The sequence below is a fragment of the Leuciscus leuciscus genome, assembly GCF_965113295.1.
Source record: "Leuciscus leuciscus genome assembly, chromosome: 11".
Taxonomy (NCBI): Eukaryota; Metazoa; Chordata; class Actinopteri; order Cypriniformes; family Leuciscidae; genus Leuciscus; species Leuciscus leuciscus.
This window is the reverse complement of record NC_138735.1, coordinates 27,637,040-27,651,421: the sequence shown is the minus strand read 5'-3', so window position 1 is coordinate 27,651,421 and position 14,382 is coordinate 27,637,040. Positions and strand designations below refer to the sequence as shown.

At 34.9% G+C, this 14,382-nt stretch overlaps 1 protein-coding gene across 2 annotated transcripts in view; it reads left to right on the top strand.

Moving 5' to 3' along the window:
- Positions 1-14,382, top strand: part of sntg1 (syntrophin, gamma 1) — a 50,017-nt gene that overhangs the window by 28,132 nt on the left and 7,503 nt on the right. Inside the window, exons 8-16 of one of the 2 annotated variants that reach the window (XM_082184128.1) lie at positions 1,698-1,739; positions 1,940-2,042; positions 2,169-2,251; positions 3,217-3,347; positions 3,808-3,937; positions 7,833-7,871; positions 8,391-8,507; positions 11,566-11,637; positions 13,339-13,491. In XM_082184128.1, coding sequence (XP_082040254.1) covers positions 1,698-1,739; positions 1,940-2,042; positions 2,169-2,251; positions 3,217-3,347; positions 3,808-3,937; positions 7,833-7,871; positions 8,391-8,507; positions 11,566-11,637; positions 13,339-13,491 — 870 coding nt within the window. Of the gene's footprint in view, positions 1-1,697; positions 1,740-1,939; positions 2,076-2,168; positions 2,252-3,216; positions 3,348-3,807; positions 3,938-7,832; positions 7,872-8,390; positions 8,508-11,565; positions 11,638-13,338; positions 13,492-14,382 lie in introns of both variants that reach the window. The other variant, XM_082184127.1, reaches the window with a different exon arrangement.

The window sequence follows — 14,382 nt, the reverse complement described above, 5'->3', positions numbered from 1 at the left end:
GGGTCTCGGCGCTGTTGCTATTTTCCCGGCGGGATAAATGACTCTTGCGCCAGGCGCAAATCTAAAATGGGTTGGTCTGAAGTAGCTTCATTATTCATAGGTGTGGTTTGGGCGTAACGTGAAATAAACCAATCAGAGCGTCATCTCACATTCCCTTTAAGAGCAGATGCGCTTTTTCCATAGCGGATTGCTATTGTAACGGCGGATTTGCCAGGCGCGCGCCAGCAGCGGTTCACAGCCAAGGAGAGCAACGCTCTCGTCACGGCCGTAAAAGAGAGAAGTTACATTGAAATGGAGAAACCTACATTGAAATGGAGTAAATGTGTAAGCTAGATGTATGCTTTTATAATAAATTGTTTATCTATCTATCTATCTATCTATCTATCTATCTATCTATCTATCTATCTATCTATCTATCTATCTATCTGCAAAAATGAAAACTGCTGCTTCTGTGTAGATGAGAGAATCAAAGTGCGCGTTGTGCACACGCTACATTGATTATGGCCAAGCATGCGCCCTTAAAATAGCATATGAATAACATGCGCAACGCGCCACTGACTTTAAACTATTTTTTCCTGGTTAGTGGCGCAATTGTTTTCTAAACCTGCAAAATAGCATGAAGGAACGTTTGTGCCGGAACACGCCTCCTCTTTGCGCTGAACCGCCCCCGGGAGCGCAAGTGTATTTCTTAGTTAACCGACGTGCTTCTGTGGAGGGAAAAGTCCGCTTTGCGCGGGTGCAAAATAGGAATGATACATGCGTCGGTGTACAAAGTCACTTGCGCTGGGTGCAAGATAGGGCCCTGAGAGTCAATGTTCAGAAATGACTAATTATTTATTTGTTTTGAACTATGTTGTATAGCTGTGTTTTCATGTGTTCGTAGTCAAAACTCAAAAATGAGTTTATATTTAATTATTAAAAATTGCCATTATTTTATATGAAAAAGTTTTTTAATTGTATTTTATTTAGAAAATATTTTAGTTTGTTTTGTATATATTTTTTTATTAGATCAGATAACATTTTAAGCTGTCATATGTTATGTTACAATGTGCCCCACACATGCTACAATGTACCCCACCTATGGGGCATGTTGTCACATTTCACTTCCATTCTTTCGGGGTGTATCAAGAAAAAAGTATATACTGTATTAATAAAACAAAAACTCATAATTGTACTAGACATGTGGGAAATTAATGTGGGAAAAAAATAAATACTGTGAACCATAAGTAGATTTACACAAACTGAGAAAGTCAAAAAGCGTTAATTTGTGCCCCGCTCCCCCCTATCATTTTATTTATGATAAATGTATCATTAAATTTATCAACAGCACAACTGTTTTCACCATTGATAATAATAATAAATGTTTCTTGAGCAGCAAATCATCATATTAGAATGATTTCTGAAGGATCATGTGACACTGAAGACTGGAGTAATGATGCTGAAAATTCAGCTTTGATCACAGGAATAAATTACATTTTTAAATATATTACAATGGAAAACCGTTATTTTAAATTGTAATAATACTTAACAATTTGACATTTTATTTCCTGTATTTTTGATCAAATAAATGCAGCCTTGATAAGCATAATAGACTTTTTAAGAAATATCTTACTGACCTAAACTTTAAAACGGTAATGTATATCTGGATCTATTCATAACTCGCTCTTCATCACTCTTTTTACTTGTATTGTCATTAGATAAACGGCATTAATGTGAGGAGTTATCGCCATGAAGAAGTGGTATGTTTAATATTTTTTGCATAATAATTAATTTCAGATAGCAAAGAAAGGATTTGTAATAATACTGTAGCACTATGCACCTTTTAACAGAAGTGTGTGTGTATTTTCGACTCTCCCTTTAAAAGCTTGACAAATTACAATGCAATGAGTGACACATCCATTCTAATGAAAGAATAAGCGAGTGTGTTTTCCATCCTCAGGTGCAGGTTCTGCGAAACGCAGGTGAGGAAGTGACTCTGACTGTGTCTTTCCTGAAGAGAACGCCTGCGTTTCTGAAACTGCCGCTGTGTGAAGACTGCTCATGTACGTCTGTGTTTGGACACGCAGCATTCACCGGTTAATACAGAACTTACACGCGTCGAAGTCTTCAAAGTAAAATTTACAATGAAATAACGTTTGTTTTATAACCTGTTTATTTTCTTTTTTCAGGTATTCCAAGTGACCAGAGCAGTGGAACCTCGTCTCCGTTGTGTGACAGTGGCCTGCATCTGAACTACCATCCCAACAACACGGTGAACATCTAAAAACACTGAACACTCGTCTGACTGTCTGTCTGAGTTTGGGTCAAGTTTGATAATGTGCATTTGTGAATTGATTATCAACAAAAGAGGCACTTTAATATCTTCATACAATTACAGGTTATAGGTTAATGTTTGAAAGCAAAGAAATTAAGATAGGCATAAATATTTGTCATTTTGTATCATTCATCTATCTATCTATCTATCTATCTATCTATCTATCTATCTATCTATCTATCTATCTATCTATCTATCTATCTATCTATCTATCTATCCATCCATCCATCCATCCATCCACCTATTCATCCATCCACCTATCCATCCATCCATCCATCCATCCATCCATCCATCCATCCATCCATCCATCCATCCATCCATCCATCCATCCATCCACCTATCCATCCATCCATCCATCCATCCATCCATCCATCCATCTATCCATCCATCCATCCATCCATCCACCTATCCATCCATCCATCCATCCATCCACCTATCCATCCATCCATCCATCCATCCATCCACCTATCCATCCATCCATCCATCCATCCATCCATCCATCCATCCATCCATCCATCCATCCATCCATCCATCCATCCATCCATCCATCCACCTATCCATCCACCTATCCATCCATCCATCCATCCATCCACCTATCCATCCACCTATCCATCCACCTATCCATCCACCTATCCATCCATCTATCCATCCATCCATCCATCCATCCATCCATCCATCCATCCACCTATCCATCCATCCATCTGTCTGTCTCTCTATCTATCTGAGTTTGGGTCAAGATTGTGAATTTGTGAATCGTTTTATAAATCTTTTGTCAGCAAAAGAGAAGCTTTAAGGTCTTCCTACGGTTTTCCACTAAAACAAAAGCCTTGTAGTTTAACGTTTGAAAGCAAAGATTATTATTAATATTATTATTATTTATCTGAGTATCTGATCTGTGGCAGGACACATTGTCTTGCTCGTCTTGGCCGATGTCTCCGGGGTTGCGCTGGGAGAAGAGATGGGTGGATCTTCGACTCATCCCTCTATTGCACGCGCGTCTGTCCCAGTACGTCCCAGGTACTGACATTTGCAGGTGAGCTGAGCAAGAACCGCACAAGAAATCTGGGTATTGTTTGCTTATACTTTGTCTCTGGCTTTAACAGTGGTTACAGTGGTTTGTGGAGGTACAGTGCCTGATGTGATGTATTTTGCTCTTTCTTTCATCTAGTAATTCAGTTTTGGATTCTAGTCGCACAGGATTTTCCCTGATTAGTTTTTTAGGGCTATATTAATTCACAGCCATTCCCAAATGAACCGCATTAGACCTTTAATATCAAATGCAAACTTTGATGAGGTTAAGCTATTTGAAATGAGACCTTTTTGCACATCAAGTGGGACGTAATTGAAAACTCTTAAATTGGATTGAATTAAATCAGTCCGTTTTTAAAATTGCTTTGAATTAAACAATTTGGAAAAGGAGAATTAGATATTAGTTAGCTATTTTTGCATTCTGTGGAATGTCTCTTGAGTGTGCGTATTTTTTATTTCTTCAGGCAAAATGCGTTTCAAGTGGTTGCTGTGGATGGGGTGTGCAGCGGGGTCATTCAGTGCCCCAGTGCTGACGAATGCACCGACTGGCTGCAAGCACTAGCTACTAACACTTCTGCCCTCACCAAGCACAACGTGAGTACACCGCGGTCTCAGCATGGGAAAAGTGTGGCCCAAAAAGTCAGTTCTTATACAAACAGTGATTGCTTAGATTGTAACTGCAAATGCAAGTTTCCCTTGTGTCGCATAATGTGAGTGACCAATGAATAGTGTATATCCAAAAGACTGAAATCAAAGGAAAAATTGGAGATTTTTTTCTTTTCATCCTAGAAATCAATGAAAAGATTCAGAAAAGTTGATAATGTTTAATCTTACCGTTCAAAAGTTTGGGGTCTGTTAGATTTTTTTAGTCTCATCAAGAATAACAGTAATATATTAAAATATTACTGCAATTCATAAGAACTGTTTTCTAAGTTTTCTAAGTTTTTTAAATGGAATTTATTCCTGTGATGCAAAGCTGAATGTTCAGCATCATTACTCCAGTCTTCAGTGTCACATGATCCTTCAGAAATCATTCTAATATGATGATTTGGAGCTCAAGAAACATTTCCTATTATTATTATAATCAGTATTGAAAACAGTTTTTTTTTAAGGATTCTTTGATGAATAGAAAGTTCAAAAGAAAAAACATTTATATGATATCATCTTTGCTGAATAAAAGTATTAATAAACATTCTTACTGACCCGAAACTTTTGAAAATCAGTGTGTGTGTGTATTTACAATATATATACAGTATATTTATATTATATCCAAAGACTACCCTTTATCAATTGAGTTAGAAAAATTAACATGAATGTAAATGTCTTAGTATTTTTGTTTTGCTTTTGTGTCTTTTTGCACGATATAAGAACATTTTAAAGGCTTTCATTAGCAACATTGGAGCCCTGGTTTAATGTGTTGAGTCATGGCGCTCACACGGGCGGTGTGAGTTCGAATCTGGCTCGCCACACTTCTTGATTCTGTTCCCCTTGTTTCCTTTCCTCTTTCCACTAGTGTATCTCTAGACCTTCTTTGATAAATACCACCATGATCTAGTGCTGACAACTGATTTAAAAATTTTAACTAATGGTACATTTTTCTGTAAATAAATTCTGTGTTATAAGCAGAAAATATTAATGGCGGCATTATTTTTGACAGCCTTACCTTAAACACAAGGTATTATGGTTTGTTTGAACCGGATGATCTTTGTGTCAGTGTCGCTTTCAATTAAAAATACAACTTCATTTTCTACTATGAAGCGGCTCTGCAAGGTGTGTTCATGTTTTTACTCGCGTACGTCCGACCTCGAGGAGCTGAACAGAAGAAATGACCCGGAGAAGATTTCCACCTCAAAGAAGGCGGAGCCTCAGAGCCACGCCTACCTATTACATCATCGCCACCGACCAATGGTACTTCAAAGGTGTTTACCAGCAAGAGCGAACTTTTCTGGAACTTAATTTTGGCCAGATTTTGTTCGAAATGACGTCACACAGTTCGTTCTTCTATTCCGCTTGAAGTACATCAGGGCTTTTATTATGCTTTAGTGTCTCCGGAGAGCAAGCAGGAGAGTGTACCGAACCAATTTGTGCCTGAATCCACTGAACGCACAACGATAAAGTACATTTATGCTCAGTGATGGAGGTGATTCAGGAAGACGGTGAATTTTTGTAATAAATGTTCATTTTCTCCAGGCAGGTCGTGTTGTAATCCCCTCATTGCAGTAGATTAAGGCCTTAAAATGGCATTTCCCGCACAATGAAGGATTTCACTCTTAATTACTAGGGAACGCAGAGTGTGCCACATGGCCCAGATCACTCACTTTTGAGCATCCCCGTGCAAAAAATCCTCCATTTTCCATCTTGCGTTCATTTATTTTGAGTGTGTTTAGCATTTGCCAAAAAAATCCTCTCAAAGAAGATGATCAGTTTGCTCCTCACAACAATGTGTTTTAGCGTTTACTTTGGATTATCCTGCAGAGGGACCATCTGCATGAGCTTTCAGTCCGTTTCCTGCGAGGAAGATAAAGCCTCATTCCACATTCAAATGGAACTATTAGAGTCATTTGTGAGGCGGCAGTGACTGGCCGGGGTTACGTGGGTAATGAAGCTAGTAAGAATGTTAATGTTGAATAAAGCTTCACAGCAGCAGCGGCTCTCTCCTGGGTTCTGGATGCACTAGTACCTTGGTTGGTCTGAAACACACAAGATTTATGGTGTTCTTTTATCGGCTACTTGAATAATTGAGCTGAGACACGGTAAAGGTCATTCGGTGATCACCAAAGCGCTTTATTTTATATCTGTGAAGCAGATTGCCGTATTTCTCTGGCCTTTTGTTATGATTTATGATTGAGATGTCTAGAAAATCTCCTTGCAGTGAAGAAGCAGAGGTTGTTGCAGGGGAGTGACGTATGATCTTCGATTTAAAAGGATTCATAAAACCTCTGTATTAAAGGGGTCATGCAGTTTAGTTTTGTGGATTATTTTCATCCCTAAAGTGCGTTTATACTTAGTGTTTCTTGCACTAAGTAGACTTATGAGACAGTAAATTTGCAATGTTCCTTATCTGTAAGTGGATAAAAGCATCTGCATTGTAAATCTAAAAAATGAAGTTCAATACGTAGGTTTGGTTAACTCGCAGCCCAAGCCGAGCCTCGGGTTCGAGTCTCCTCCAAGGACAGCAAGCCAAGTTAGTTTACTATTAACTTTAAGGTTGAATGGGCAGGCGAACTAAAAACTAAATTTGTCTGCCATTGGTGAAACAAACGGGTAGTAATGCCATGAACTCACAGCTTTTACACAGTTTTCATACCCAAAAATGTACAGGCCTGCTTATAGTTGACTCTTAGTGCACATCACATTTAAATATATTTAAGTATAAAGTATTATACATTAAATATATTTTTATACTTAGTATAAAAAATATAAAGGCATATAGATATTAAACAGAACATTTTAAATATATTTTTCTTTTTTATTTCAATATAAATATAAATTAATAATTTCAGTATATATTTTTAAATATATTATTATAAATATATAAAATATATTCAAAGCTATATATATATATATATATATATATATATATATATATATATATAAATGTATTTATTATTGAGATATTTCAGTATTTTTATGATATGTAAATATATTTTTAACAATTTAATCTGTTAATTATTTTTGTGCGCACATCATCTTTATATATGTGATATATTTAAAGGTATGTATGTATATGAAGAGTTCAGATGCAAAAGCCTCTAAGTGCCATCTGAAATTTTCTCCTAGAATGATCATTTTTATCAAGCTAGTATATTTAAATTCAGTAATTTCACTTAAATGACAATTAATAGGTCATTTTCATTTGCCATTTAAGTGGAATTACTGAACTTAAAGGTATAGCGGAGGATCTTTCCAAATTTTAGATAAGACCCGCCCTCTCCACTTTTTGAAAAGTTTGATTGATTCACCAGAATGATTGACAATTAGGAGGACCAATAGTTTAGACTACCCACCAGGAAGTAAAACATCCTCCGCTATACCTTTAAATATACAAGCTTGATAAAAATGATCATTCTAGGAGAAAATTTCAGATGGCACTTAGAGGCTTTTGCATCTGAACTCTTCATATATTTATATATTTCAGTATCTCTTTAAATATATTTTTAACAATATAATCTGTTAATTCTTTTTGTGCGCACATCATCTTTATATATGTGATATATTTAAAGGTATGTATGTATATGAAGAGTTCAGATACAAAAGCCTCTATATATTTATATATTTCAGTATATCTTTAAATATATTTTTAACAATATAATCTGTTAATTCTTATAGTGCACACATCATCTTTAAATACACATAAACTATTTTTAAAGGTCTATACATTTGATATAATATATAAACTTGCTTACTTATTTATTTATTTCAATATGTATTTTTACCTGAACACATTTCCAAAAATCTAATCTGTGAAATCTTTATAATTGTTCTGCAGGTGAAGAAGATCAACAGGAACTTTCCAGTGAACCAGCAGGTAAGGGAACTGAATCTGAATGCATGAGAAGGTGCGAATTGGACCCTGAAAGAGTGACAGAAAGCCTGCAGAGATCCAGCTAAAGCCCTGAAAGAGCGAGTGGCTCAAGTGATCACCGCACTTGAATGAAGCCCCACGATGATGTTTTCTGACAAGAGCCACTGTTCTTCATGCGCCGTGACGCATGTACCCTGCAGAAAGCCAAGAGTCGAGTTCACAGGGCAGCGAGATTCTCCCGATCGCCTGATGTCGTGCTCCTCAAATCGACGTGGCGTCACACGGACTGACAGATACTTGGTCACAGTGTTTGCTTTTAGTGCGTGACCTCTCACGCAGGAGTGTTGTGACATTTTAAATGATCTTGAAGCTTTGAATTGGGCTTAATTATTAGACGAATGTTCGATTTGATGAATGTGAGGGGAGAAATGTGAAAATTCTGTGCAGATTAATTACTTGGAACGTTCTTAGTTCTTCTGTATCCTATTTGACATGTTTTTTGTGTGTTTTTCTGTCGTTTAGATCGTATATATGGGCTGGGTGGATGAGAAAGAGCAAGATTCTGTTCAGGACCGAATGTACACACCAAAGTTTCTTGCCTTGAGGGGTTCGTCTCTCTTCAAATTCTCCGCACCTCCAGTGAGTTCTTCTGCATGATTTACTGCATCAAGAGCCTTTCAGTTTCAGTCGCTGACTTTTATATGATTTTATATTTAGCATATGCTCGCAATATTTGTTCTACTTGGGGCAACATTGGCTGAAAAAAAAATGGTGAGAGTTATGAAAGCACATCAGACTCTTGTTGAAACTTTTCCTGAGATGTTCAGTTGTTAGCAGTTCATTACATTGAAGAATTGTTAAAGGAATACTTGACCCAAAAAATGCATATTCTGTTATTATTTCCTCCCTCGTTTCAAACCTTTACTAGTTTTTGTGGAAGACTTGCTGTGCGTCCTAAATTGTGTCGCTTCATAAATCCTCTCCATGGACTTTTCACCAAATGTTTTTCTCAAATTTGATTTCAGATGCAACGTTAGTCCTACATTTTAGTGTTTTATTCTCACAAAATTATTACATGACTTTGAATATAGCACAAAAGCTTCTTTTATGGAGCTTTTTTGTCCTTTTTGGAGCAAACCTGAACACTGGGAACTTTAGTTGCATGGGGAAAAGTTTCTTTCAAAATACTCCTTTCATATTCCATGAAGAAGAAAAAAAGAACAGCATATCAGTCTTGTTATTGTTAACTACAACTATTAAAAATGTTTTTTGTTAATTGCAATAAAGCTGAAATAAAATAAAATATAAATATTCGATGGAAAACAAATAAAAAACGTAGAAATTTTGCCTTAAAATGAAATACAATAAGTTTTGAAGTACTAAAATTACTTAAACTACAACTGAAATGCTATATATATATATTAGTGCTGTCAAATCGATTGCGATTAATCGCATCACACATATTATATAAACAAAAACTCTTAAGATAATATATATATAGATATACTATATATACACATATATTATATAAACAAATATAATTGATTAATCAATTTGATAGCACTAATATATATATATATATATAAACTAATACAAATGAGAGAAGCACATAACAAAATTACTGAAACTGAAATTAATATGAAAACTGACTATTTTAAAATATGAATGAATCCAATAATATTATACAAATAATAACATTAGGATGCTTTTTCGGATTAGGAAGTACATAATGAAAGATGAACAGCTCAGAGGAACTATTTCTTTAAAGAATTGCTGGTTTTCACTCATGAGCAGAACTTTAGCGTCCACATTATTTGCTGCTGCTTCAGTTATTATCGACTTTATGAAATCCATTATTCTGTTCAGCCGCAGGCTAAATCAGCTAACCTGATGCTCTAACACCTCCATTCAATAAAGCCAAATCTCCGTACACAATCAGCAATTCATTTAAACGCCTTCATCATAATTCTGGGAAATAATTTGGACTAAAACACGAATGATAATCTGAGAAGTGTCTCATTAAAGGTAAATATGGAGTTAACACTGATAACTCTCGGACTCCCCCTGTATTTCACATCAGATGGTTCAGTCCTGATGAAATGAGGAATTGTAGTTGTTGCTTGTGGATGTTGCCACTTAATTAATTTATCCTGACGAGATCGAGACATCAAAGAGCTTCATCCAATCTGCCAGTAACCGTAATTTGAAGGTGGAGTGGGAGGAAGATCAAAAGTTTGGACGTGGAAACCTATTTTGGGATACGCAGATGCAAAATTACATTGGAGAGAACTTACAACCCTCAGCAGTTTGTACAAAGAGTCTCTCAGGTTATTTCAGCTTGTTCAGATGTTCTCCGCTCAGGGCAATAAACACTTGACATGATGCCTTTGAGGAAGGTTTGGGTAGAAAGTTCAATTTCAAAGCGTTTTTGACATGAAAAGAGTTCAGGTGCACAAAGCTAATTTTGGTTAAGATGGTTTTGTATGTTCGTTGACCTCCAGCATGAAATAAACAGTGTTCAGAACGTATTGTTTCCATAATCTGACACATTTCTGAGTAACACAGGACATTCAAGCTGAAGAAATGACTTGACAGAAAAATTGACTTGATATTAGCAACTGGGAATTTAGTGGATTGTGAAAAGTGTCTCTAAATGTCACTAGAAACTGAAAGGCATTTCATAATTTTATATTATTGGCAGTTACAATTTTGAATAAACAAGATCAGAAACATGCGAAAAGAAACAAAAAAGGTTTATTATTACATTTATTTATTATTTATTTATTAAATTAATTATATTTCTCCAAAGTATTATTTATTTTAAAAAGTATTAATTTTATTTAAAAAAACAAGCATTTATCATGCATAACTTCAACACCAGAAATATATTAAGTATAAAGGTCAGTATTATTATTGTTAGCATTATTTATTAGTAAATTGCTTTTTACATTTATTTATTAAATTATTAAAATTAATTAAAAAAAAAGAAGATATTATTTTTTATTATTATAAAACATTGTTTTTTTGGACAAACAAATAATAGCATGCCCTGATGAATCATACACTGTAAGACTAGAAGTGTGTGTGTGTGTGTGTGTGTGTGTGTGTGTGTGTGTGTGTGTGTGTGTGTGTGTGTGTGTGTGTGTTAGAGACAAATCCTTGTCCTTGTGGGGAAATGTTTTGGTCCCCATGAGGAAAACAGCTTATAAATCATACGAGTGATGTTTTTTTGAAAATGTATGGTACTGTGATTTAGGGGTAGGGTTAGTGTAAGGGATAGAATATACATTTTGTACAGTAAAACAATCTTTACGTCCACGGAAAGTCCCCATAAAACATGAAAACCCAACCTATGTGTGTGTGTTTGTTGACTCGAGCAGTATTTTTGACTGGTATTCTGACATTTGAAAACTCTGCTCTGAGCCACTCGAGTCTGAAGAAAACACTCGTGAGTTCTCTGTTCCATCATGATCCATCTTCACTGGCCTTTGGGTATTAGAGGTTACTGCAGATGCTCAGCGTGACTCATTCTCCTTCACGAGATCTCAGGGGGGTTTCACTCTTTCATCGGCGAGCAGGACTTTGTTTATTTCATGTAGCATTTGAATCATCCCTTGAGGGACACAGTGAGTTCTCTGAGCTGAATAATGAACTGTCTGTGATTTCTGGAGACTGACAGCAATCTAAACTCCTCCAGGTCACCACCTGGGACTGGACCAGAGCCGAGAAGAGCTTCACCGTCTACGAGATCATGTTCAAGATACTGAAGGTACAAGTTTAAGTTCCACACATTATAACTGACACCGGCCTTACAAATGAATACTGTGATGGTGTCAGATATTTTATAGGTGATAAATCAGTCTCCTATAGGTTCTTGTTCTGTGGTTATTTATTGAGTAATAGAAAAAGTCCCTTTAAGGCAAGTCATTTCACTCGGCGGCCATCTTTGAAACGCCTCTCGGGCAGCTATTTCAGTCATGCTAGTACCTCCTATTTTTTTTAATAGGGAAACATCAGAATCTCCAAAGCTGTTCACCAAGCTTACGATAAAAAAGTCATGTTCAAAATGACCAGTTAACTGTCTCATGAATTTTGTTTCTAAACGCTCAAATCATGACCAGTGCTAATGTGCGGTCATAAGCGTGGTCTATATATAGCGTGGACTATATTAGTGGAGTAATGTAGGGAATCGTGAATCAGGACATTTCAGACACAGCCGATGACAACCAAGGAAACAAGAACCAAACACAAGAACCATACACTGATATGAAAATCTAAATAAGAGTCCTTGAACAGAGTAAACCAAACTAGCCGTGCCAGCACAACTTGGCTTTTGTTCTTTAGTTCTATTCTTTATTTTTATTTCACAAATGAGAAAAGGGTCGCACCGCCAGTGACAGTAGTAACCTTGGATGTACATTTCCTCAACTTTTTATATTTTCAAAATACAAGTTTTGACACCAATGACAAGAAATCAAGGGACAATATATATATATACTGCAATACTATATATATATATATATATAAATTAATTATATTACAAATTCCTTATTTTGTTTAGATTTCTGCATGCTAGTGAAAGTTCAAAAATAAGTAGAATAGCTTTAAAAAGTTATGTTAATGTTATTCGTATTATTTGCATTTAACATCACATATGTATATGCTTTTATTTAGGAACAAATAGAAAACTCAACAAAACAAAAACTACATTTGCAGCATTGCACATTTGTTAGATCTCACACTTTTTTAAATGAATATTATAACTTTATATTATAAAGTTAAATACTTAATATTATAACTTAATATTATAATATTATAACTTTAATACTTTATAACCTAACCTATATATTTACATTTTTTTAAATATGAATAACATTTTTGAAAACTATAATGATTTAAACAATGTCTAAAACATTTAAAATATTTAAACTTTTCAGTTTTTAATGTGTGAAAATGATTTATTTTTTTATTTATTTTTTGCAAGTAAAAAGTTTGAGATGAATTAAGGCATAATGTATGAAGAAAAAAATTAACAATTATGAACAAAATATTTTTATTTGGCATCATTTTCAATTAATCTGTAATTGTGTCAAAATTATGCAGTGTTAAAAGTGTAAAACTGTGTTTTTTTTTTCATGTTAATTTTAATAATTTTTTTGTCATCTTGTTATGTGCCTTGTTTTTTTGTCTTGTTTTTTTATTGCTAATTATATGTAGGTTTATAATGTAGGTTTAGTTCAGTGCTTCAACTTAAACTTGTTTCAGTCTACTGCAAAGGCAACATTTCTGATTTTCGTTTAGTTTAAGTTTTTCAGCTAATATTTATATTTTATTGTATAGTGAATATAAAACGCTACATAGGTTAGGTTATACATTCATGCGTTTTATATTCACTATTTGAAATCTCTTTCATGTCAAAATGTATCATGTTATCTATGCTTCACCATTCTAACCTAATTCCTTATTTTAGGACAGTGAGCTGGTGGACAAACGCAAGCACTGCTTCAGCGTCCAGACGGACTCTGGAGAGGACATCTTCTTCAGTGTGGAGCTGGAATGTGAGCTGCTTCTGTGGGAGAAAGCCTTTCAGATGGCCACGTTCTTCGAAGTGGAGCGAATACAGGTAACTGAACCTTCCAAACACGAGTTTGCGAAAGGTAGCGCAATCTAAACTTAATTGCATTTTCGTCAGACGGACTAAAGAGCAATTTCAGTGGTGAAGTTACGTCTCTATGTTCTTGGCACGGTAAACAGACAGAGCTGAGATCACATCGAGGCCAATTAAACTGCACCTGCCAGACAATGTTGGCCGCCATCTGAACAACGCAAACTCTGAGCGATTGAGGCCTTGCCAAAGACAGATTAAGTGTGATTTGCTAATCAGTACTTGAAGGAAACACATTGTTCAACAGTTTTGTTTGCAGACATTAATATAATGTAATCCTGGGCTTAACCTGCTGAATGAGTGTTTCCACAGCTACTGCCTCTTTTAAATCCTAGCTGTTGTTTTCTATCAAAACAGATTTCAACTTTTCCCTTTTTGTTTTATGAAGGTCACGTTTAAACACATTTTTAACAGAACTTAAATGTCGTTTAGATTTTGTTGTTTTGCCCTTGTCCCTGATATAAACTTTCATACGTAAATATGAAAATCCTTCCTAAAAATATGAATTATAATTTTTTTAAACATTTTGAATAACATTTTGAAAATGATTCACATTAAAATGTACAGTTTTTTTTTTTTTTTTTTTTTTGTAAGTAAAAAGTTTGAGATGAATTAAGGCATAATGTATGAAGAAAAAAATAACACTTATGAACAAAATATTTTTATTTGGCATCATTTTCAATTAATCTGTAATTGTGTCAAAATTATGCAGTGTTTTTTTCATGTTAATTTTTGTTTATTTTTTTGTGCCTTGTTTTTTTCTTTTTTTGTTTTATATTGCTAATTATATGTAGGTTTATAACTTAGGTTTAGTTTAGTGCTTCAACTTAAACTTGTTTCAGTTTATTG